The 22,166-nt window shown below is 44.5% G+C and overlaps 1 protein-coding gene across 1 annotated transcript in view; it reads left to right on the forward strand.

Annotated features, from left to right (window-relative positions):
- The window catches only part of SORCS1 (sortilin related VPS10 domain containing receptor 1), a 407,920-nt gene that overhangs the window by 163,823 nt on the left and 221,931 nt on the right, over positions 1 to 22,166 (forward strand). Inside the window, exon 3 of the mRNA XM_077821796.1 lies at positions 18,172 to 18,271. Coding sequence (XP_077677922.1) covers positions 18,172 to 18,271 — 100 coding nt within the window. The remainder of the gene's footprint in view (positions 1 to 18,171; positions 18,272 to 22,166) is intronic.

Genomic DNA, 22,166 nt, shown 5'->3' on the forward strand with positions numbered 1-22,166 from the left:
TGTCTTCGTCTGGTCAGGTGCAACTCAACTGAGGTCAGTGAAGCTACTCTAGGTTTACACCAACGTTAATTAGATAAAAAATGTGTCCTGTTGGATCTTTCAAAAAGACCATTAGGGATGTTACAAAAAAGTCTCGTGTTGTATAATATAAAAAGATAGGGTTTCCTGCTGAGGCTACATAAGTGGTTTGGGTGACCATTTTCCCCTTGGCATTACAATTATTATTAATTTTGTTTACTAACTAATGAGAATTGAACATCCCAATCCCTTTGGATGAGACTCTGGAACTTGCTTCTCCCGTTGGTCCAAAATATCCTGAATTTGCTGACCTTCCAGGCATGTTGCACAAGAGCCTAGCTTGACAGGGCTGAGGCTTTGCATCCTATAGTGATGACGGGGTGGGTAGGAATCTCAGAAGGCTTCTGGCTGGCTGAGTTGCCGTTGGAATCATAATTGTAATCCTGGTGGCATTTCATTGTATGGTATAATGTGTTGGGTACACCTGGAGCCTTGGATAGGCTTCTCTTTATCCTTTTAAATCTAACTAAATAAAAATAGGTTGTTTTGAATCCCCCCACCCCCCGATGCAATTTCTTTGATTAAGTCAGTAAAGAATTTGAGATACAAGGTACAAGTAACAGAGGAATACAGCCCATCAGTGAGAGAATATTAGTAAAGAGGAATATTTACAGTGCTTCAATTCATAGGCTTTCCTGCACACCGCCCCTCCCCCCCCAAAAAAATTTCCTTTGAGCACTAAAAACGGATACTCTCATAACCTAGAGCAAAATGGTTATTAGACATTGTAGGAGACAAGATGCTTCTGTATGGGGATCCATGCTGTGGCTTTAGCTGTGTTCTATCATTTACCAATGACATAAGCTAAGATACCATTTTATCTGTAGCAGGCATTGACTTATAAAGATCATTTTCAGAAACATGGCACGGGAGGGATGAAGCTCATCTCTAGAATATTAGACTATAATTGCCTGACACAGAAACACCAGTCTCTCAATTCGCTAATAGACTGCTGGAACACCTCACCTTGACCACCTCTTGCTGTGTTCTCAAAAGATGATGTATGCCGCTGGCCATATTTCTCCAGAGTGGCTTGCGGCATGCTTTATTCTTGGGCTTAGAAACTGTATTAATCTTCTGCTCTATGCTTTCATTTCATTTCCTGTGAAAATCCATCTTCTGTTGCTGGAGTTGACCTAAGGTTAGATGTCAAGGGAACAATTTACTGGCTCCTGCTCCGTATCCCAAGAGTACCTATAAATAGCATGCTTTACATCCCAGCTGATCCTTCAGATACACAGTGATAAATATACTTCTGCCAAAAAAAAAAAAAGAGAGAGAGAGAGAAGAAAAAGGTCAAGCTGACTTGCCTCTCTGCAACTCTAGTTGATGCATAATCTTTAAAAGAGGCACAGAAATTATAGGCCAAGTTATTCATACACTAAACAACAACAATAAACAGGGTGCGTTTGTAAGTTTTAAAGCAACAACTCATTCTTCTTTGGTGAAATCTTTGATTTCTGGCATACGAAAGTCACTAAGAGTGTGTCTACACAGGAATTTGGACCAACTGGGAGCGAGCTTCCTGGTCAACAAATTCCGTGCAGTAAGGCCTGCGCTAATGCTCTGAAAAATAGCTGTGTAGACATGGCTTTTGGCATTGTGGCTCAGGCTGGAGCTCAGGCTCTGAAATTTAGGGACTGGGGTGAGCTTGCTTCAAAGCACTGTCTATACAGATACTTTTAAAGCACTAGCAGGAGCCATTCTAGCCCGAGTCCGTGGACTTGGGCTGGAAGCTTACTCCAAAATGCTATGTAGACACACCCTAAGAGTCCTGAGTGCACAAGGAATATAGATTTGAGGTACCATGTGTTTTAATTTTTTAGGCTTGTATCTACTGCTATTTTCAGTTAAAGCTCCATCTAATATCCTGTCCTATCTCCAACTATAGCTCAAAGAGCTGGTTCAAACATTTTCAACTGAATAGCTTTCCAAAACTGAAATATTTCATGGGAATGTGTCAATTCTGATGAAATTTACAATGGGAAATTTTTGAAATGACTCAAAATCGAAATGGAGTATTTCATTCTAAATTTCCCATATATTAAAATTATAATTTGATATTTAGCCATTTATGTTTTGAAATTACTAAAATGAAGTGATTTGATAAGGTTTTGATGTTTCTGAATAGATTTTTTGGGGGAATTTTGTAATACCCCAAAATCTTTGAAATACCTATTTGGGATGAAAACAAATTTCAAAACGTTAACATTTGCAGTGGGGTGGAAATTCTGTTTGCTCACCAGCTCTACCAGCTTTCTATCACTCCCAATTTTTTTATAGTAGACTCATCCTTAGCTAGTTATAAAATGGCATTCCTGTGTTTAGATTTACACCAGCTGAGGATCTGGCTCATGGCTTTGACAAGACTTTTCTGCAGCTTTCAGGACCCTTAAAACATCATGAAATTATTTCAGGCTAGCACAACAAAGTTGTGATTCAGATATATGGACATAGAAATATAGAACAAGCATCTCTTGCAGGCATGCTGCTAAAAGAAGTAGCATAGCTACCGTTCTTTGCCATGCAACAGAATTCCCTCCTGCCCCTGACTGTTAAAGCAGTTGTTCTGATTTGTGGCATTAATACAGGTGGAAATAGAATTCTACCAGGTGGGCACAGCGCCCGTTTTCATTGAGCCAACTGCAGGGTGGTTTTTGACCTTCCATTTCTCACCTTCTCAATGGCACTGCTCTGACACAGGATTACAATCTCTGTGGGTGAGTGGGGATATCAAACTATGTCACATCTCACTGATGGAGGTGCTGTTCTGCCCCCAAACTACAGAACCCATTAACCGGCCACAAGGGTTGCTTGAAATTATTCTGGCCATTGCCATCAATTAGAAAGTTAATACTTTGATTATTATTGTCCCCCAAACCTAGCTATTAATGTGATTTTTAGCTGGAATGGGGTTGAAGTGGGGAGACAAAACACCAAAAGGAACTCCTTTAATGTGCAAGTGCTTAGCAATCTGACTGCAATGATACAGACATTCCCAGGGTAAATAATATGGTCATGTGAAATCATTAATCTGTGTTTTCTTGGAAGCATGTAGCCTACTGGGCTCCTGAAGTCTTGTTAAAATGTAATTTTAAAGAAGAAGAATTAGGGAGCGGATCCAAAGTTGGTTGAAGTCAATGGGAGTCTTTGTGTTGACCTCAAAAGGCATTGAATCGGCTGGCCTAGAAGCTGTAGTGAAGCTGTAGAAGTGAGCTGTAGCTCACGAAAGCTTATGCTCAAATAAATTGGTTAGTCTCTAAGGTGCCACTAGTACTCCTTTTCTTTTTGCGAATACAGACTAACACGGCTGCTACTAACCCAGAAGCTGTGTTATCTTTCGATGTTGCAATAGTAACACAAATCCTACAATGATGGGTGTGCTAGAATGGTGATTGATGGATGGTGGAAAATTGGCTCCGTAGGTCCCAGCAGGAGTGGAAAGGACCTACATGGCATGGGCTTCCTTTCCTTGAAGGAATGCATTATAAGGTTATATCATTCAGTAGCCACCCATGCATGTGATTAAAGAGCAGCACTGGATGTTCTCGGAAGGGGATTGCCTCTCCAACTGCCCTCACACACAAGTGGATAGGAACAAAGCCAGGAAGATGGGCAAGGAAATCCACTCAACTTTGACAGGCAATAGGAAGAACCCATAGGAAGGAGAAAATGGTTAGAGCCAGTTTAATAAAATTCACAACTTTTTTTCTTTCCGTTTTTAACATAATTTCCAAGCATTTTGTAGCTGCATTTTCTTTAGTTCTGAGAACCATGTTTCCAGCCTCACGAGAATGAGGAGACATGCTGATCCCTCGGGGGACTTGATGCAGTGCTGCTGAGCTCCGTCAGCATGGCGCACGTTGCAGAAGATGCAGAAACAAACACACTATCATTTCAGCCTGCACATAGCGGGGGGTTGGCGGGGGCCTTTAGCTACACGCTTGGAAGTATCAACTGAACCAGCCTCGCCCAGTGCACATCTGAACTTTAAAACAGGAAGTGAAGAAGGAAAATTTTCCTCCTGAAAAAGAGGGGTTTAGCAAGGCAGCAATGTACCCCAGAATGGAATTTGGCCAGGATGCCTGGATTTACATCCCTGCTCTTACAGACAATGGCGTGTGGCCTCTTTTGTGACTGAGTGATTAGGGCAGCGGTATAAATTCTCATTCAGAAGGTGAGCAAGGTATGTTGAAAAGAACAGCTACTCTGAGTCTTGCACACTGACAGCAGGGATCTTTGTGGAAGCCGCTGCTTGAAAGACAGGGAAAGCTCTGAGCTATGTCACCTAGTCGTTCTGTCTCACTCCATTTTCACACGGGTGTAACACCACTGAATTAATTGGAGGTACTCCAGATTTACACCAATGGAAGTGAGATCAGAATATGACCCTAGATCACAAGGGGAGATGGGGGTACGGCATTTGAATACAGATTTTATGAACGACTGATGTCTTGTGTTCACCAGCTCTAGCCTACAGGCAAGAGAAGTCATTGTACAATGGATGAAGGAAAATCTTTGTTCAAATGACAAAGGACAGATATTCAGCAAAATGAGAGTGACAGTAAAGGGAATCAAAAGTGATTCACTCCCACCAAATCCAGGTTTGACATTTTGTGTGTGAAATTTTCCATTTTTTCCCAACCTTTAATTTGCAACTACTCGGAGCCAGGCGAGAAGAAAGCCTGTCTTTGCAACGTGATGAAATGTTATTTCTATTGAAAAAGACAGGGACATCAGAACCAGGTGTAAAAGAGCCCATTAAATCACAGCTTCGAGGCTCGTACAATAGACGGCTGGATTGTTAAACATGGAGGCTTTAAATGAGCTATGCTGCCTTGTGGCCAATTTGATGAGCTGCAGGGTGGGGCGACTTGAAGTGACCCGATAGAGGGATGTTTCACCAGCACTGCCTGAGTAACTGAAGACAGTGCTTCTACCTCTCTATCCTGCACTGACACGGGGACAAGACGGCAGAGGGGATAACCTCTTCCCCTCTCTATAAGGCAGGGCTTCGAATCTAGTGTTCAGCAGAATAGTAGGCAGAGACCTACTGCCCAGGCTTGCCACCAGGGTATTGGCTTGTGAGTGTGGTCAGGCTCCTGGTACTTTTACTGCATGTGTTGAGGCTAGCAGCTTTGATTAGGGGCCATACAGCAGTCTGCTCCTTTGTGGGCTATCCGTGGGGTGCACTCCTTCATGTATTAACCCTCCTGTCCCTGAGCTACCCTGGTTTGCTCTGATGGGACCAATCTACCCCTCTTTGTGGCTGGCTTAGTTTCATTTGCCCACCCCCAATGTGGCTACGATTTTTTGCTCTCTGTTCTTAGCTGACAATAGGCCATTCCCATGTGGTTTCCCTTCACCAATGGTACTCTCAGGCTTCATCGGTCAAGTTTCTCCTCCGCGATCATGCCCAGCCTCTGCATAGGTGTGGGTGGTGGGGAGGAGGTGAAAGGTGCAAAAGCGTCTCTCTTTCATCCTTGTTGTGGGGGCAGATCCCCTCAGCGGTCAGGAAGGGATTAAAGAGTTCCTCAGGTCACAGTTAGCCCCCACCCGCTGCACGTGTGTAGGTTGTCAAGCTTGGGGAGGGAGGACGCTTGAAAGGGAAGATCCTAGCTCAGGGAGGTAGAGTGTTCTGAAGCCAGCAGAGCTGGAGCACAGGACTCCCCAGCCCCAGGAAGCAGGGTTTATTTACTGGGGAACTGTGTGGCTCAGAGCTCTGACCACCGAGGCCCTCCAAGGAAGAAGAGGGTTTGGCTTTTCTTTTCTTGCCTTTATCTTTTGGGAGCCCTAGGACTCCACCCTGTTGGTTTGAATACACGAGGGGTAGGAGCCCGGACCCCTTCCTGGGGACTGCATACCCCTGACACAGCATGGGACTGCAGGGACCCTGCCTTTGTGGGCTGCAGAAGTATTTTGCCATTTTCGTTTGGACTCTTTGGCACCCCTGGAAGGGGACCAGACTTCCTCAGAGGCACTTACCGAATGGCTGAGACTGAGGCTATGAAACCAATCTACAGTAACACTGTCAGCCAGGGAAGGATGTCCGGGATAAGAGAGGTACCCAGCCTTGCCCCAAGGGGGTACCAGACAGGTATAACCTATCACAATCCCCACACGCAGCAGCTGTTAAAGTATCAATCCCCACGCTTTTCTCAACCGCAGGGATTGCTCCCAGCGAGAGCCCTGGGGCTTGAGCCTAGCCAGGGGCAATGCACCCACACTGGCCGGCAGAGCTGGGAGCATGCTGCACCATTGCAAGGGGTGGGTCAGCATGTGCACTAGCCCTGCGTGCTTGGGAGCTCTAGCAAGGCTTGTGTTTCTGTAATCTCCCCCTGAATTTACCCTCGACACAGGGCTGTGGCTGTCGCACCCAACTGAATCCGTAAGGCCCTATTCAGCATTCCTTACTGCGTGTTCAGGTGATACTGTCTCAGAAGCCTATTGCGGCTGTTTACCTGAGGAGCAAGAAGCATTGCTGGGGGCTCATCATGAGAAGGGCTATGTACATTTCACTAAACCCCACGTGCTTTCCTGGCAGCGTCCTCTGAAGTGTCTGATTCAGAGCAATGAGTAAGATAGTTCTGAGGTTTTATTGCCCTGGTTGCACACAGAGATGTGCATTTATTCTGCACGTTTCATTTTTCCAGACGGACATCCGTGCAATGGTGATACTTCAGCCCATCTCGGTGGCGTAAGAACAGGGGTACACAGGCAACTCAGCAAACCCCATCCAGGCTCCCTGGCAAGGCTGGAAGATAAAGGGATACTTATGTATGAAGGACTCGGTCGCAGACAGCCACCACTTCTTAGGGTTGCCAATGCTCCCAGATTGGCCAGGAGTCTACCGGAATCGGCATCAATCTCCCGGTGACTACTGCAAGCAATCCGGGAGATTTTAATAGGTACAGTTCAATTAATGACATTTGGTCATGTTGGGGAAAAAAAAATCTACCGGAATAGCTTCGGTCAGAGTTGGCAACCCTACCGCTTCTGCAGTCACAAGCTGGCAGTGAAACCAGTGCAGTTGTGTTGCCCAATCTGGGGACAGGCAGGGTTTGGGGCATGTACGTCCCGCGTGCCGCTCGGCTCTGTACAAGCCAACACACAGCAGCTGCAAGAAGGCCAGGCTGGATATGGGTTGGGGATAGGGCTGAAGAGTGAACTGCTCTGTGGCTTCTCATGACACGGGTGGAACAGCAGAGCCCAGTGCAGCCTGACTGGGAGGATTTCTCGCCTCACACTGCAGGCAGAGAAACTCCACATCCTGTTATTATTAATTGCTACTGCAGAAGCACCCGTCACAGACCAGGACCCCACTGTGCTAGGCGCTGTACAAACACACAACAAAAATATGGTCCCTGCTGCCCAAATCTGACAGTCTAGGTAACCCTACAGCCCAATACTTGGGCAGGAGTATTTGTGCTAGAATGTGTCCTTTTTCCTGCCTGCCGACCGTGTAAACCAAAAATGGAGAAGGGTTTGGAGAGAGAGATGGGCGGCAGCACTTTTATTCCTTGAACCTGCTTCAAATAAAAGTTGATTAAAAAAAAAATTTAAAAAAAGAGGAAATCGATGTGGGGAAAAGTTATTCTCAGCCCTAACGATGTCAAGTTTCTACAGTTTTGTGTAAAAAGCCAAACATTTTACACTGTCTTTCCACCCTCCCCTCCCCCCGCTATAAAGTATTCAAGGAAGTTTTTGTAGGTGGCGCTTTCATGGAAAGAAAGCTGCTGTCAACTGGAAATTGAATTGGAGCCTAGGGGCAAGAAGGACAAAAGCAGTTGCTTAACCGTGGATTATAAGAGCCTGTGTTTATGCATACAGTTAAGGAGAGCAAGGATGGCTCAATGGCTAGGGGTACTAGCTAGGGACTAGGGAGACTTGTCTGGGAATAATAGCGCTGCCCTGCCTCACAGATAAAGGCGTTCCAGAGTGTGAGGTGCTCAGATACTGGGGAATGGGGGCCATACAAGTAAGGTTTCATCCTCAGAAGTTTTGAACTCTGTGTGGATCCTAGTGAGCAAATCTCTGCGTCACCCCGCCCCCCACAACTTGAACCTGTTAAAAGTTAATTCCAACCCTTCAGACTAAATTTACGATGTTTTAATGGTGGAATTTAAGCCATGCCACTTAAAAATAGACTTTTAAAGTGGTGCTGTCTAATTGGTAGAGCTGTCAGTGCTGTCAGGGCAGGTAATAAAACCTCCCTCTTGAAGGAGTCTCTTTGAAGGTAATAAAACTTTGAACTAGTTTCTCTGTAGCCTGCAAGTTAGCCCATGTCTGAAATGAATGACCACAGGGAAAGCCAGCTGAGAAACGGGTATTTGAGTGTGGGGGAAGGGCAAAGGGCCTGTGCTGTGAGCCATGAAGGCATAAATACAAAGCAAGGCCAATCCCAAACTGGGAGGCTTAGGACGGAGTGAAAAGGCACTGACCGAATTAGTCCAGTACTGAGGGGGCCAGGCTGGTCAGTGGAATAGAGTAAAGAATATCAGTTACTCTTATAAACAAAAGTAAAACCACTTTGCTTCTGTCTTAAAGGCAATGGGTAAAATTCCAAAAGTGCTCAACCCTGGCCTAATTCTGCTCCCACTGCAATTAATAATAATTGCTAGCTCTTAAATCTCAAAGCTCTTTACAAAGGAGGTCAGTATCAGTATCCCCATTTTATAGATGAGGAAACCAAGCCAGAGAGAGACCAAGTGAATTGCCCAGGGTCACCCAGCAGGCCAGTGGCGGAGCCAAGAATAGAGCCCCAAATCACAGTTGAGTGCTTTCTCCACCCAGGCACAGTGCTTCCCAATGGGAGTTGACTTCCAACTGAAGCACTTGGCCCAGGTTGAATGCTTTGGGGAATAGTACCCAGTCAGAAAGAGGAACTATGAAGGCAGGAATACAGCAGATTAGTCAGGGCAGGTGCTAGCCCATTTGCTGCACAGAGTGCAGAACGCAAGGCTTGTAGCCAGGTGGTATATGTGTGCACCCACTGACTTCAATGGGACTTCTTGTGGGCTAGAGTGCTTAGCCCCTTGCAGGATCAAGCCCATAGGGAAACCTCAGACATTTCCTGGAAGCTAAACTGATTACTTGGAAAGGGGATGAGGTCTAGGGCCTATTGAAGCTTTTCTGGAAATGCTTTTGTCTCCATGAGCTGGGCCAGGGCAAATTTAAGGGTTCAAATAGTCGGATGATGGTGTAAAGAAGCAGGGTTTAAATGTGTTAAGTAGGGGAGAGTGGGTATACAGAAAGACTTGACTCCATCTAAATCAAATTGAAGCGCTTGTCTCTGAAAGTATGCCAGGACTGGGGATTTTATTTAAACCAGAAGCTTGGGAAAAGCTCAGCTGCAGAGGAGAATTGAAGTGAAACAAGACCATCTGCTGGGGGTGTTTGTCACTCAAAAGTAGCTATCTCTGGTAATAAAGGATAGGCGAGAAATTGCAGTTGAACTCTGAGGAGGAAATTAAGATCAGAAGAGGCTGAGATCCTGGACAAGTAACAGGGTTATGGACAAAGGAGTTAAATCAAAGTAGGCACGAGGCCAAAAGGAAAAGCTGTAAATGGCCATATAGCAGTGTGAGAAGCTTAATAGCAAAACGCGGTGAACTAAACTGTCTAACAATGGAAGAGGACCGTGAGATAATAGGCTTTTGTGAAACGGGTTGAATGACAAAAATCAATGGGATACTGTGGTACCTAGCTATAAACAATACAGGAAAGACAGATTCAGCTGAAGGGATGGGAGACTAGCACTGTACCTAAAATGATCCTGTAGGGTATGTCTACACTGTGGTAAAAGACCCATGGCTGGCCCAGGTCAGCTGACTTGGGCTTGAGCTGAAGGGCTATGAAATTGCATTGCAGATGTTCAGGCTTGGGCCAGAGCCCATGGTCTGAGACTGCACAAGGCGGGAAGTGGGTCTCTTAAAATCAGGGTCGTCTCCTCTACCAGCTCCAGTGTTCTTTGTCACAAGGCACAGACAGCTTGTTCATTACAATTTCGTGATTCCTTTATTCAAGCATTACAAATACAGCTATCAGAGTAGCAACCGTGTTAGTGTGTATCCGCAAAAAGAAAAGGAGGACTTGTGGCACCTTAGAGATGAACAAATTTATTTGAGCATAAGCTTTCGTGAGCTACAGCTCACTTCATCGGATGCAGTGAGCTGTAGCCCACGAAAGCTTATTCTCAAGTAAATTTGTTCGTCTCTAAGGTGCCACAAGTCCTCCTTTTCTTTTGCAAATACAGCAATGAGAGTCTGCTGTAAGCCCCAGCCTGCCACACCCTGTTCTGCCCCGGCAGAGATGAGCCCTGTCTTCCAAATGCCAGCAACATTGCTGCTGAAAAGTGGTTTAGATTCGCTCCTCAGCTGGTGTAAACCTGTGTAAGCTCCATAGTACCTGGGTGCAATGCTATGGCCTGTGTCATACAGGAGGTCAAACCAGATGACCTAATAGTCTCTTCAGGCCTTAAAACCAGGGAGATGATTTGTTATGGGGCACAGGCAGCAGTTGACCCCCCCTTCTGACTTTTCATAGCTCCTTGTCAGCTCATGCTGTGGTGTCTACCCTGGGCTTGAGGGGGTCGCTGTGTGGCACGCTGTGGCTACTAATCACCGTATTGTCAGCACTGCCCCCTCTCCTCAGCAGCTGGACAGGCAGCAATGATGCAGCTTAGCCTGGAGCTGAGTGCGGAGAAAGCGGGGCCCTGTCCTAGGCCGCCCCTCTGCTCCATGCTCCCTAGGATAGGACTGGTGCACCGCCTCTCTGGGATGGGACTGGCCTGCTAATCCCCCTCATGAGCAGTCATGGGCAGGAAGGCAGATACTGTGATGCTGATGCCAGGAGACCCCCTCCCAAGAATTTTTCTGAAATGACGCCCCTGCTTAAAATCTATGAATGTAGCCTGCTGTGAGCACAGCTTTGAAAGGAGTCAAAGCAGCAAACTGGAACAATAAATAGATTACAAAACAAAATAGAAATACGAATAGTTTCATGATTTTAAAAAGAAATCAAACAAGAGAATAAAATTGTATTGTATCGATGCACAAGAAGCAGAAAATTAAACCAATCTGTTTCACCACTCAAGTGGAGTGAAGCGGAAAAAGAAACAAACAGCATAAATGGTACCAAGTACATTAAATGTTAAAAAAAAAATCTTTTTATTCGATGCTTTGAGTTGTTAGCTAGAATTTTGTGTATCTTAATATGAGCTTTATTTTATTCTATTCTGATGGTGTTCCTTTTCAGGACTCTGGACAAACTGCTAGGCTGTCAGAGGAGAAACTGACAATATTTATATGGGCCAGAATCCAAGTACAGTTTATTTTTCTTGTTCAAGTGCCCCAGACAGACCTCTCTGCATGGCTGTGTGGTGACTGGCTGACTTTCATGTTTGCAGCAGCTAAGGTAAAATAGAGAAATACAGGCAGCCCCTACGTTTCTGACAGAAGCAAGTAAATAACAACATATCAAGCAATATATTTAAAACAATACATTTATAATGCCAGGCTTCTGGATTTCAGTGCCCAATATTTAAGGCAGTAGAAGATAATTTCCTTAGGGTTCATGTCACCGGTTGATGCTGATTGCCTATTCTGAAATATTGTGAGGAATGGATTGAGATATTCATGACAGTAGGTGGACTAATGGAATTCTGTGACTATTTAAAATGTGCAGGAGTTTGTTATAATACTGTAATAGAAATGTCATTTGTCCTGATGGGAATAGAGAGGGAGAAAAAAAGCTGTCAATGAATAATAATGAAGTTATTTAAATGCCAACTTTCTCACAAACATTTTATAAAACATAAATTATTCTAGATGTTTTCAGCTAGTTACACAGAGAAGTCAGATTCGTACCCGTTTGGATGTTTGGTGCTGTTTAATTATTGTCAGGTCATTAGGCTGGGTAAAAAGTAAAAGTGTTTGTCTTGCTGGCTGCGTGTAAAAATAAGTTTGATTTCAGATAAACATTAAAGAGTCTCATTCTAAATATTCATTGGTACAAATCAGAATTGACGCCCCTGAAGCTAATGAAATTTGTATGGTGCAAAATGGGTGTCCATCAGATCAGGAACAAGCCAAATGCTCTGTCTCTGAATATTACACACGTTAGTATTTGAATTCCAGTAGCACCCACTATGTGTTAGCGTAACTGCAGTAAGGGCTTGTCTGCATGAGAAAGTTGCACTGCTTTAATTAAAGGTGTGATTTTTAAACTGGTTTAGTTAAGCTGGTGCAAACCCCGGTGTGGATACTCTGTTTATTTTCAGAGTGGCTTAGTTTGGTGTTGCTTAGGTTGATTGGGAATAGATTTAAGCTAAATCAAAATAAGGCACTCTGAACTTGAACTAAGAGTGTCCGCACAAGGGTTTGCAGCAATTTGAGTAAATCAGTTGAACAACCATGTTACCAATTTGGAGATTCTGGTAAGCAGTGGTTACCAAGATGTACAACAAGCTTTTTATTGACTGTTCATATAGGGCTAAGTCTCCATCCTGCCTAAGATTGCCTGTTCGAAAAGGACCAAACGGGCCGTTAAAAGCTTGGTCAGTGGGGCTAAGGCAGGCTCCCTGCCTGCCGTGGCTCTGTGCAGCTCCCAGAAACATCAGCATGTATGCTCTCTGGCTCCCAGGCGTAGGGGCAGCCAGGGTGCTCCATGTGCTTCCCCCACCCAAGCACCGGCTCTGCAGCTCCCATTTGTCGGGAAACGCGGCCAATGGGAGCCTTGGGGGCAGGGCCTCCTGACCGCGCGGATGGGACCGCGCGCAGAGCCTCCTGACCGCGCGTCTGCGTAGGAGCCAGAGGGAGGACATGCTGCTGATGCTTCTGGGAGCCGCCTGAGGTAAGCACCTCCCAGAGCCTGCACCCCAACCCCCTGCCGCACCCCAAACCTGATCGCTCTCCCATCTCCCAAACCCCTCGATCCCAGCCTGGAGCCCCCTGCTGCACGCCAAACTGCTCATCCCCAGCCCTACCCCAGAGCCTGCACCCCTGCATCCCAACTCCCTGCCCCAGCCTAGAGCCCCATCTTGCACCCCAAATCTCTCTTCTTTGGCCCCACACCAGAGCCTGCACCTCCGCCGGAACCCTCACCCCCTCCCGCACCCCAACCACCCTGAGCTAGCCCAGTGAAATGAGCAAGTGAGTGAGGGTGGGGAGCGTGAGCGACAGGGGGGGATGGAGTGAGTGTGGGCGGGGCCTCTGAGGAGGGGCGGGGCAAGGGCGTTCGGTTTTGTGTGAGTACGAAGTTGGCAGGCCTAATGTGCCTCTACTCTACCTGTCCTGTAAGCAAATGGAAGATTTTACTCTCCATGGTTACCAGTCCAACTCTCCTGCACACCTACATAGTCAGGGGAATATGGAACCTTGACAATAGTGGCCTCCTCTGGGCAGGGGTAGAGCAGCCGCATCCCAAGAGTTTATCCAGGCACACTTAACGCTTCACACGTGGAATAAAGCACTGCCTTCCCGGGATGCAGGTGGAAGTCTTGACCTCCATTCAGTGCTGCAGAGGTCAAAATATGCTCCAGTTCAGTATCTTATTTAAGCATGTGGGTACTCTTAAGCATGTGAGTTGTCCAGAGAGAGTTAATCAAATATAATTTACCATTTTTCTCCCAGTCAACAAAATGGCTTTTTAACAAAACAGTAAGTTTTGTGACAATTAATGTGTTTTGTCAAAATTTGTCATGATTTCAACAACAAAAACCCCCAACAAATTTTCACATTTTTTGTTTTCCAATGAAAACTTGAAAACTCTTGCAAAAAACATGTTTTCTTCTAAGCTTTTTGCAGAAAATAATATTTTTTCTTTACCAGCTTTAGTCAGTGAGTCTACTGTTGCGCTTAAAGTTATATGTGTGTTTAAGTACCTTGTTCACTTGGAACCATGGTAGGTATATAATTTAAATATTGCAGTAAAGAAAGAAAACCTTGTTTTTCTGCCCAGTTGGTCAGTTTTTTTTCCATCAGAACAGTTTTCTGTCCAAAAATGCTCATTCAACTAAATCAAAGCATTCCATGGGAATGATCTATCTATGTTGCTGGAATTTTTGATAGAAAATTATTGAAAAGATTCATTTTGATAAAGTTGAAGCATCTTGTTTTGACTTCACCATTTTGGCTTCTGTTATAATGTAACAAGGGGAAACACTACAGTCAAAATGAAAAGTTTTGTCCATACAGACAAGAATCACGGAATCACAGAATATCAGGATTGGAAGGGAACCTCTGGAGGTCATCTAGTCCCACCCCCTGCTCAAAGCAGGACCAATCATTGAGACAGCCAAAAAAAGTTTCAGGTTTTCTGATATACAATATTTGTTCCACGTGAAATTTTGAATTTTCACGGTGACTTGGGAATGAAGGAAAAAATGAGGATTTCCAGCAAAACAGAATTCTAGGTTCTGACCAGCTCTGTCGATAATATTTAGTCCAGATATAAAAAAGAAAGGCAGCATTCAAATGGCATGAGAGGAACAGGAAAAAACAGATGCAAATAAGATATGTCTAGTTATGTTTTCTGGAGTGTGTGATTATTAGTCAGTTCAGGCAGAATCACGAAAAGCATGGATTATGGATAAGACTGAAATCAGATGCTAGCTACTTTGATCACTTGCATATTTGTTCATCTGCAAAACATCTTGTTCTTTTCCCCAAGCTTTCTACTGTTTCTAGTGCTGTTATAGATGTTGACAGAAGCACTCTCTTCCAGCTGTATATAATGTTACCTTGTAAATAAAGCCATGAGTGCAAAATAATTGCCTGGAGAGTCAGAAAAAATGGCTAGTAATTCTGAATATAAGATTATTACTTACAATAGACCTGAAATATCTGTTTAGTGGTTGGTTTCTTGTTTTGTCTTGTTTTGCTGTGTGGCTTTTTGTTTTTAATATCTTCATAATAAAATTTATGTGGTGAATTCTCCTGGCCATTTTCCTGGTGCCACTCTATCAAAATAAATGAGATAACATTAGTGCAATTAAAGGGAGACATTCACCCATTCATCAATATACAGATTCCTAAGGCTCTGAGCCAAATTCTGCCCTTTGGTAACTTATACTTTTTCATCTTTACTGATCATCTCAGTTTAAACAGAGGCAGAATTTGGTGCCACACACAATTTGCAGCAGAAATATCAATAAAGAGCATATGCAGATCTTGGCCACGGGGAGGCAGTGTTAAGAAATGGCTGGTGTAACAGAGGGAAGCCAGGAATTCAGGATTCTGTTGTATTCTACCTACTGCGCATGGCTTCCAGCATCATAGCATTACAGCATCTCCCATTCGTTCAGAAGAAGAACTAACGGTAATGATACCCTCCCCCCCTTCCTTCCTTCTCAGCCCATCGGCGAAATCGTTTGTGTGGGGCTGTGCATGTGTGAGAGAAGATCATCGACGTAAGTTTAGCCACTAACACAAGGCCATGGTCATGCTTATGTCTTTGTGGGAGTGAATGTGCTAGTTTAGGCCCAGCTATCCCCTGTTGTCACAAGCCGCCTCCGACTTGCTGATGGCTTCGTTGTTCTGGTGGAATATCGCTGTCTTGGGAGCGCACAGTCACCGAGGATGGGGGACTCTTTGGCCAATCCCGTGGGAGGCTTGGAATCCAGCAAGCTTCAGCTGGATTCTGGATTCCGTGGGGGACCAGCGTAGAGAGTGGCACACTCGGTAACATGCTTATGTTGAGCTGGGTTGCCAGGCAGTGAAGTGGCTGCATTTTGTACCAGGTAGAGCTTTTTTTCTGGGTGTGCGGTTTAGTTAGAGCTGGTGGGAACAGTTTTGCCAAAATATACGGAACTGAAATGGTTTTCAGAGCGGTATCCGTTTTGGCAAAAACAAAGAGAGAGAGCGGGCGGGGGAGGACGACACATATGCCTGCTTGCTATGTAGCCTAGTGGTTAGGGCATTGATTAGGATGAAAAACTCGGCTATGAATCAGACAGAGCAAGGACTGCAACCTGGTTCTCCCACATCCCAGGACAGCGTTCTAACCTAATGGGTCAACATATAATTGTCTTATTATAAAGCTTGTGTTTTGATCCCCAAACGGACACTTTGACACAATTCCGTTTTTTGCAAAAAAATATTTGAAAGGTTTTGTTTTCTTTAAAATGTGGAATTAAAACAAATTTTGAAACCTCGAAGGTTGCTGAGAAATGGAATTGCCATCTTCTGGTCAGCCCTTGGTTTAATTCCTAGATACAATGAGATGTAATAGCCAAACCTGGAGATGATGGATGTCGGTAGCCAGGCATCAGAATGATAGGATGGGAGGCGATGTTCTGGCCATCTGCAAACGGAAGTGGAAGTTTTTAGTGATACATCCATGCCTTATAATGACAAAATTTGTGATAGTAGTGTGTTTGTTTTAAAGGTACACGTTCTTCTTTTAAAATATTTATGCTCGTCCAGAAACACATTGCATTCTTTTGTGGTATATAGTCCGAGACAGTACTAAGTGGTGTTCCATCATCTACCACATTCTTCTAGATACTAGAAGATAATTCTTTTAAACAAGATCCACATAACGAATTGCATCTTTTGCTAATAATTGATCTCTGTTTCAGTCAAGTGTCAGAATAGAGTTCTTGGCTACATTAGACAGCCTTAAATGTTTTCTTTATTTGTCCTCTTTAAGAACAGATAGCTGATGTCTCTATTGGCAACATTGATATCAGAGGTACTTTCAAAAGACGCACATCAATTTGTATGGTTGTTAAGCATTTTTTACCATCCTCTGTCCAATGGCCCACACAACAAGCCCATGTTAACTGTAATACTCATGCTGTTGGGCTTTCATAAAGGAAATCAGTGGCTTTCACTCTGAGAACACATTGTTTTTACTAAAAAGAAAAGGAGTACTTGTGGCACCTTAGAGACTAACAAATTTATTAGAGCATAAGCTTTCATGAGCTACAGCTCACTTCATCGGATGCATGCAGTGGAAAATATAGTGGGGACATTTTATATACACAGAGAACATGAAACAATGGGTGTTACAGAATCACAGACTATCAGGGTCGGAAGGGACCTCAGGAGGTCATCTAGTCCAACCCCCTGCTCAAAGCAGGACCAATCCCCAATTTTTGCCCCAGATCCCAAATGGCCCCCTCAAGTATTGAATTCACAACCCTAGGTTTACCAGGCCAATGCTCAAACCACTGAGCTATCCCTCCACCCAACTGTCCAGCAGTTGACAAGAACAGTAGGAGGGGAAATAAACAAGGGGAAATAGTTTTACTTTGTGTAATGACCCATCCACTCCCAGCCTTTATTCAAGCCTAAGTTAATTGTATCCAGGTTGTAAATTAATTCCAATTCAGCAGTTTCTCCTTGGAGTCTGTTTTTCGAAATGGCCCACCTTGATTATCACTACAAAAGTTCCCCCCCGCCCGGCTCTCCTGCTGGTAATAGCTCACCTTTCCTGATCACTCTTGTTACAGTGAGTATGGTAACACCCATTGTTTCATGTTCTCTGTGTATATAAAATCTCCCCACTATATTTTCCACTGCATGCATCCGATGAAGTGGGCTGTAGCTCACGAAAGCTTAAGCTCTAATAAATTTGTTAGTCTCTAAGGTGCCACAAGTTCTCCTTTTCTTTTTACAGATACAGACTAACACGGCTGCTACTCTGAAGCCTGTTTTTACTAAGTAACAGCACTTGGCTGTGCCTGGAAAGGATGCAGTATCTCATGTAAAAAAAAATTGAGTGAGCTTATAATATACTGAAGTGATAACTTAGCCCCTCGCTCTCAGTTATTTGGCATTTACAATAATTATCATCATCTCTTCTTCTATCGAGAATTAATGTTTCTTATTGAACGTGTTTATTTTAAAGTGCAGTGGGAAGATGCTGTTTTAATGTTTCCTAATCCAATTTAAATGCAAATGTTAACCACTCACATGATGCTGTGTGTACATAATTAAGCATCATTATATACTACATGAATCATTCAAAAAGCTCCAGAGAGCCATTCCACTATGTAAAACATAGGCTTTACACTGAAAAGCAGCCAAGTGGCTTGTGCCTTTTGTGATTAAGTATTTGTACTTATTAAAGCTCTCTTTTGATTTATAGGTCAACAGATTATGGGACAACATATGAGAAACTGAACGATAAGGTTGGCCTGAAGACTATTTTGAGCTACCTGTACGTCTGCCCAACCAACAAGCGCAAGGTAAATGAAAAGACTTTTAGTGTCTTGTTAGTTTAGGATATGACTTCTGCCTTGACTGGTTAATCTTCATCCATTCCCTAAATGTTCATTACTGCTAATATAAGTACTATGGACCAGATCCTGTGTTTGTGTAAATTGGCATAGCTCTATTGAATAAATGCTGGTTTACAACAGCTGAGGGTCTGGTGCTGTGATTGACTACAAGACATGGATGGGCATAAAAGGTATCGAATATCCAATCATATTTATACCTTCTAGCTGGGGATGATTTCATTGTTTAGAAGGGGAGAGACTCTTTGAGATGTTAGGATCTCTGGAGGCCAGATTGCATGTAAGGTTATTTGCCTTGAAAGTTCTCCCACTAGCCAGCTGAACAGGATCTGACAAAATCCTGACAAGAAAATGCTCCCAAAGCCCAAAAGGTTTTACTTAGACAAGCACTCCACTGAGTTACAATTTAGTGAGAGTTTGTAATGCCGACATGCTTGTAAAAGGCAGAGGCTACCTTCTCTTCTGTACATTTCTGGAGTGTCTCTTGTTGTATGGAAGCATAGGGCACAGGATATGAAGGAGTAGGGTGATTACTGGGAATAATGTCCTGGATTGTCCCACACAGACCCCTGATTAAGGGGGACCCCCCACGCAGAGTCTCCCTCAAATTCCATATTAAGCAGGGTTTCAGCTGTCTTGGTGGTACCGTTCACCTCCTCTCTGCAGACCCTGCTGCTTCATCTCAGCCTGTTGTGTGTGTCCTTTTAGACAGCTTGCTTTTTGAGGCAGGGACTTCATTTTCCTCTGCACTTGCAAGGCACCTAACTGGTTTAGGGAAATTGAGACAGTGCATATAGATTGGGAATTTCCATGCAGTATACACAGAATATATGCTTGCATAAGAAAAAAGATGAGGAACACCAGCATTTTTGATCTTAAAGTCTGTGTTGGCCAAGGCATGGGAACAGTTGTTCAAGGATTGTTCATTTGGGGTGAAATTTGCCCCTGTGCAGAGTGTCAGTACAAGGCTAGGTACCAAGAACTATTTAATCACTTAGGACTTCTTCCTCCCACAGCATGGGTGATAAATTAGGGTGGGATCCTGTCTGTAGGGCTTAACTGGGATATAAATGTTGCACAGGCTTCATGCTGGCCCTTTGCACAGTAGCGAATTTTGCCCTTATTACATACTTGTGCTGTAATGAGGGACTGAAGGGTCATAGGTAGTAGTGGCAGAAATGATCACTTGGGTCATCTGGTTTGATACCCTGCATTTTATATGACTGCCTTTTCCACAAATGACTTCTGTGACCTATTATGTGCCAGAGAGAAGTTACCATTTGCACAAGCTAAATTCCCTTGAGGCAGCATAAATTTCTGTCTTTTGAAAATATTCAGAGTTTTAAGTCTATGAATATCTCTACCTTGCTCATTTGAGGTCTGACTCGTCCATGTTTTGCATTCATCAACCACATTTTGGTTTTCCACATTACACATTGAATTGCCCGTCTGTGACTTGAGTGCAGGGGATAAACATCACTTCCAAATAAACAGAGAAGAATGATGTTTGTGAAGTCATTTAGATGACTTGAAACCCATATTTACTCAGGATGTCCATGTAGTCTGAACAGAACCTTCATAGACACCAATTTTTGTACAATGTGCCATTGATACTCTGGTATCTCTTACTCAGGTAACTTTTCATCCCCCAACTAAAATGGAATTTGCAAATTAAGGTCTCAGTTCTGCAAACACCTCCATACTTGAGTAACTTTATGCACCGAGTCACCCCATGGGTTTTAACGAGATGACACATGCAAGTAAAGTGACTCATGTGAAGATGTGTTTGCAGAACTGGGGCCTAATTCAGATTATTTCAGTTTAAGTGATCCTGTAGTTTCTATGCCTCATGGACAAGCTTGACAGCCGTACCATTAACAGTACTTTTAGACTACACCGGCACATGAAGTTGGGGGTGTGATTCCCAGCTCAAGCAGACATAATCACCCTCGCTGTCTTTGAGCTGGCATGCTCAAAATAGTCGTATAGCTGTGAAAGCATGGGCAGCTGTGAGCAGTGGCATGGGCTGTACGGTTGCCAGGTGTCTGGTTTTCGACTGGAACACCCAGTCAAAAAGGGACCCTGGTGGCTCTGGTCAGCACTGCTGACCGGGCCATTAAAAGTCTGATTGGTGGCTCAGAGAGGAAGGCAGGCTCCCTGCCCGGATCTGCGTGGCTCCTAGAAAGTAGCCGGCTTGTCCGGCTCTTAGGCGGAGGGACAACCAGGGAGGGTTCATGCACTGCTCCCGTGCACAGGCACCACCCCTAGCGCTGGCTCCATAGCTCCCATTGGCCGAGAACCACAGCACATGGAGCACACGGAGCTTCCCTGGTCGTGCCTTTGCCTACGAACCAAAGGGACACGTCACCGCTTCCCAGGAGCAGTCAGAGGTCAGTGCCTCCTGGAGCCCACATCCTAAACCCCATCCCACGCACCTGCCCCACCCCAGAGCCCGCACCTCCAGCCCAGAGCCTGTACCCCCTCCTGTACCCCAACCCCCTGCCCCAGCCTCGTGAAAATAAGTGACAGGAGGGGGGATGGAGTGAGTGGGGGGTGAGGCCTCAGGAAAGGGATGGGCAAAGGTGTTTGATTTTAGCAATTAGAAAGTTGGCAACCCTAACAGGCTACCCTCCCCAAGTACGTACCCCTGGGATCCAGGCAGGTTTGTACTTGGGGCGGCTAGCCCAGGTTGCCACTCACCTCACTGTTCACATACAAAATGGAAATGACTGCCTAGGAAGGAGTACTGCAGAAAGGGATCTTGGGTCATAGTGGATCACAAGCTAAATATGAGTCAACAGTGTAACATTGTTGCAAAAAAAGCAAACATACTTCTGGGATGTATTAGCAAGAGTACTGTAAGCAAGACATGAGAAGTAATTCTTCTGCTCTACTCTGTTCTGATTAGGCCTCAGCTGGAGTATTGTGTCCAGTTCTGGGCACCACATTTCAGGAAAGATGTGGATAAATTGGAGAAAATCCAGAGAAGAGCAACAAAAATGATTAAAGGTCTAGAAAACATGACCTACGAGGGAAGACTGAAAAAATTGGGTTTGTTTAGTCCGGAGAAGAGAAGACTGAGAGGGGACATAACAGTTTTCAAGTACATAAAAGGTTGTTACAAGGAGGAGTGAGAGAAAAATTTCTTCTGAACCTCTGAGGATAGGACAAGAAGCAATGGGCTTAAATTGCAGCAAGGGCGGTTTAGGTTGGACATTAGGAAAAAAATTCCTAACTGTCAGAGTGGTTAAGCCCTGGAATAAATTGCCTAGGGAGGTTGTGGAATCACCATCACTGGGGATTTTTAAGAGCAGGTTGAACAAACACATGTCAGAGATGGTCTAGATAATACTTAGTACTGCCTAGAGTGCAGGGGACTGGACTAGATGACCTCTCAAGTCCCTTCCAGTCTATGATTCTATGCTACCATGGATACCTTACTATTTTTAGTGTGCTAGCTCTCAAGAGCTAGCACAAGTATGGCTATGTGAGCGGTGAATCACACCCCCAACTCCAGATGTAGGCCTAGCCTTTGTTCTGTATGTTTGCAGCAAGAGAGATTTGAGTTAGATATTAGGGAAAACTTTCTAACTCTCAGGATAGGAAATCACTGGAACAGGTTACCTAGGGAGGCTGTGTAATCCTATCACTGGAGGTTTTTAAGAACAGGCTAGACAAACACCTGTCAAGGTGGTCTAAGGTCTGGTCTACACTAGTGGGGGGGATAGATCTAAGTTACGCAACTTCAGCTATGTGAATAACTTAGACGTACTTAGACGTACTTAGATCTACTCACCATGGTGTCTTCACTGCGGTGAGTCAACTCCTGACGCTCCCCCATCGA

Source organism: Eretmochelys imbricata, chromosome 7 (genome assembly GCF_965152235.1).
Source record: "Eretmochelys imbricata isolate rEreImb1 chromosome 7, rEreImb1.hap1, whole genome shotgun sequence".
Classification (NCBI taxonomy): Eukaryota; Metazoa; Chordata; order Testudines; family Cheloniidae; genus Eretmochelys; species Eretmochelys imbricata.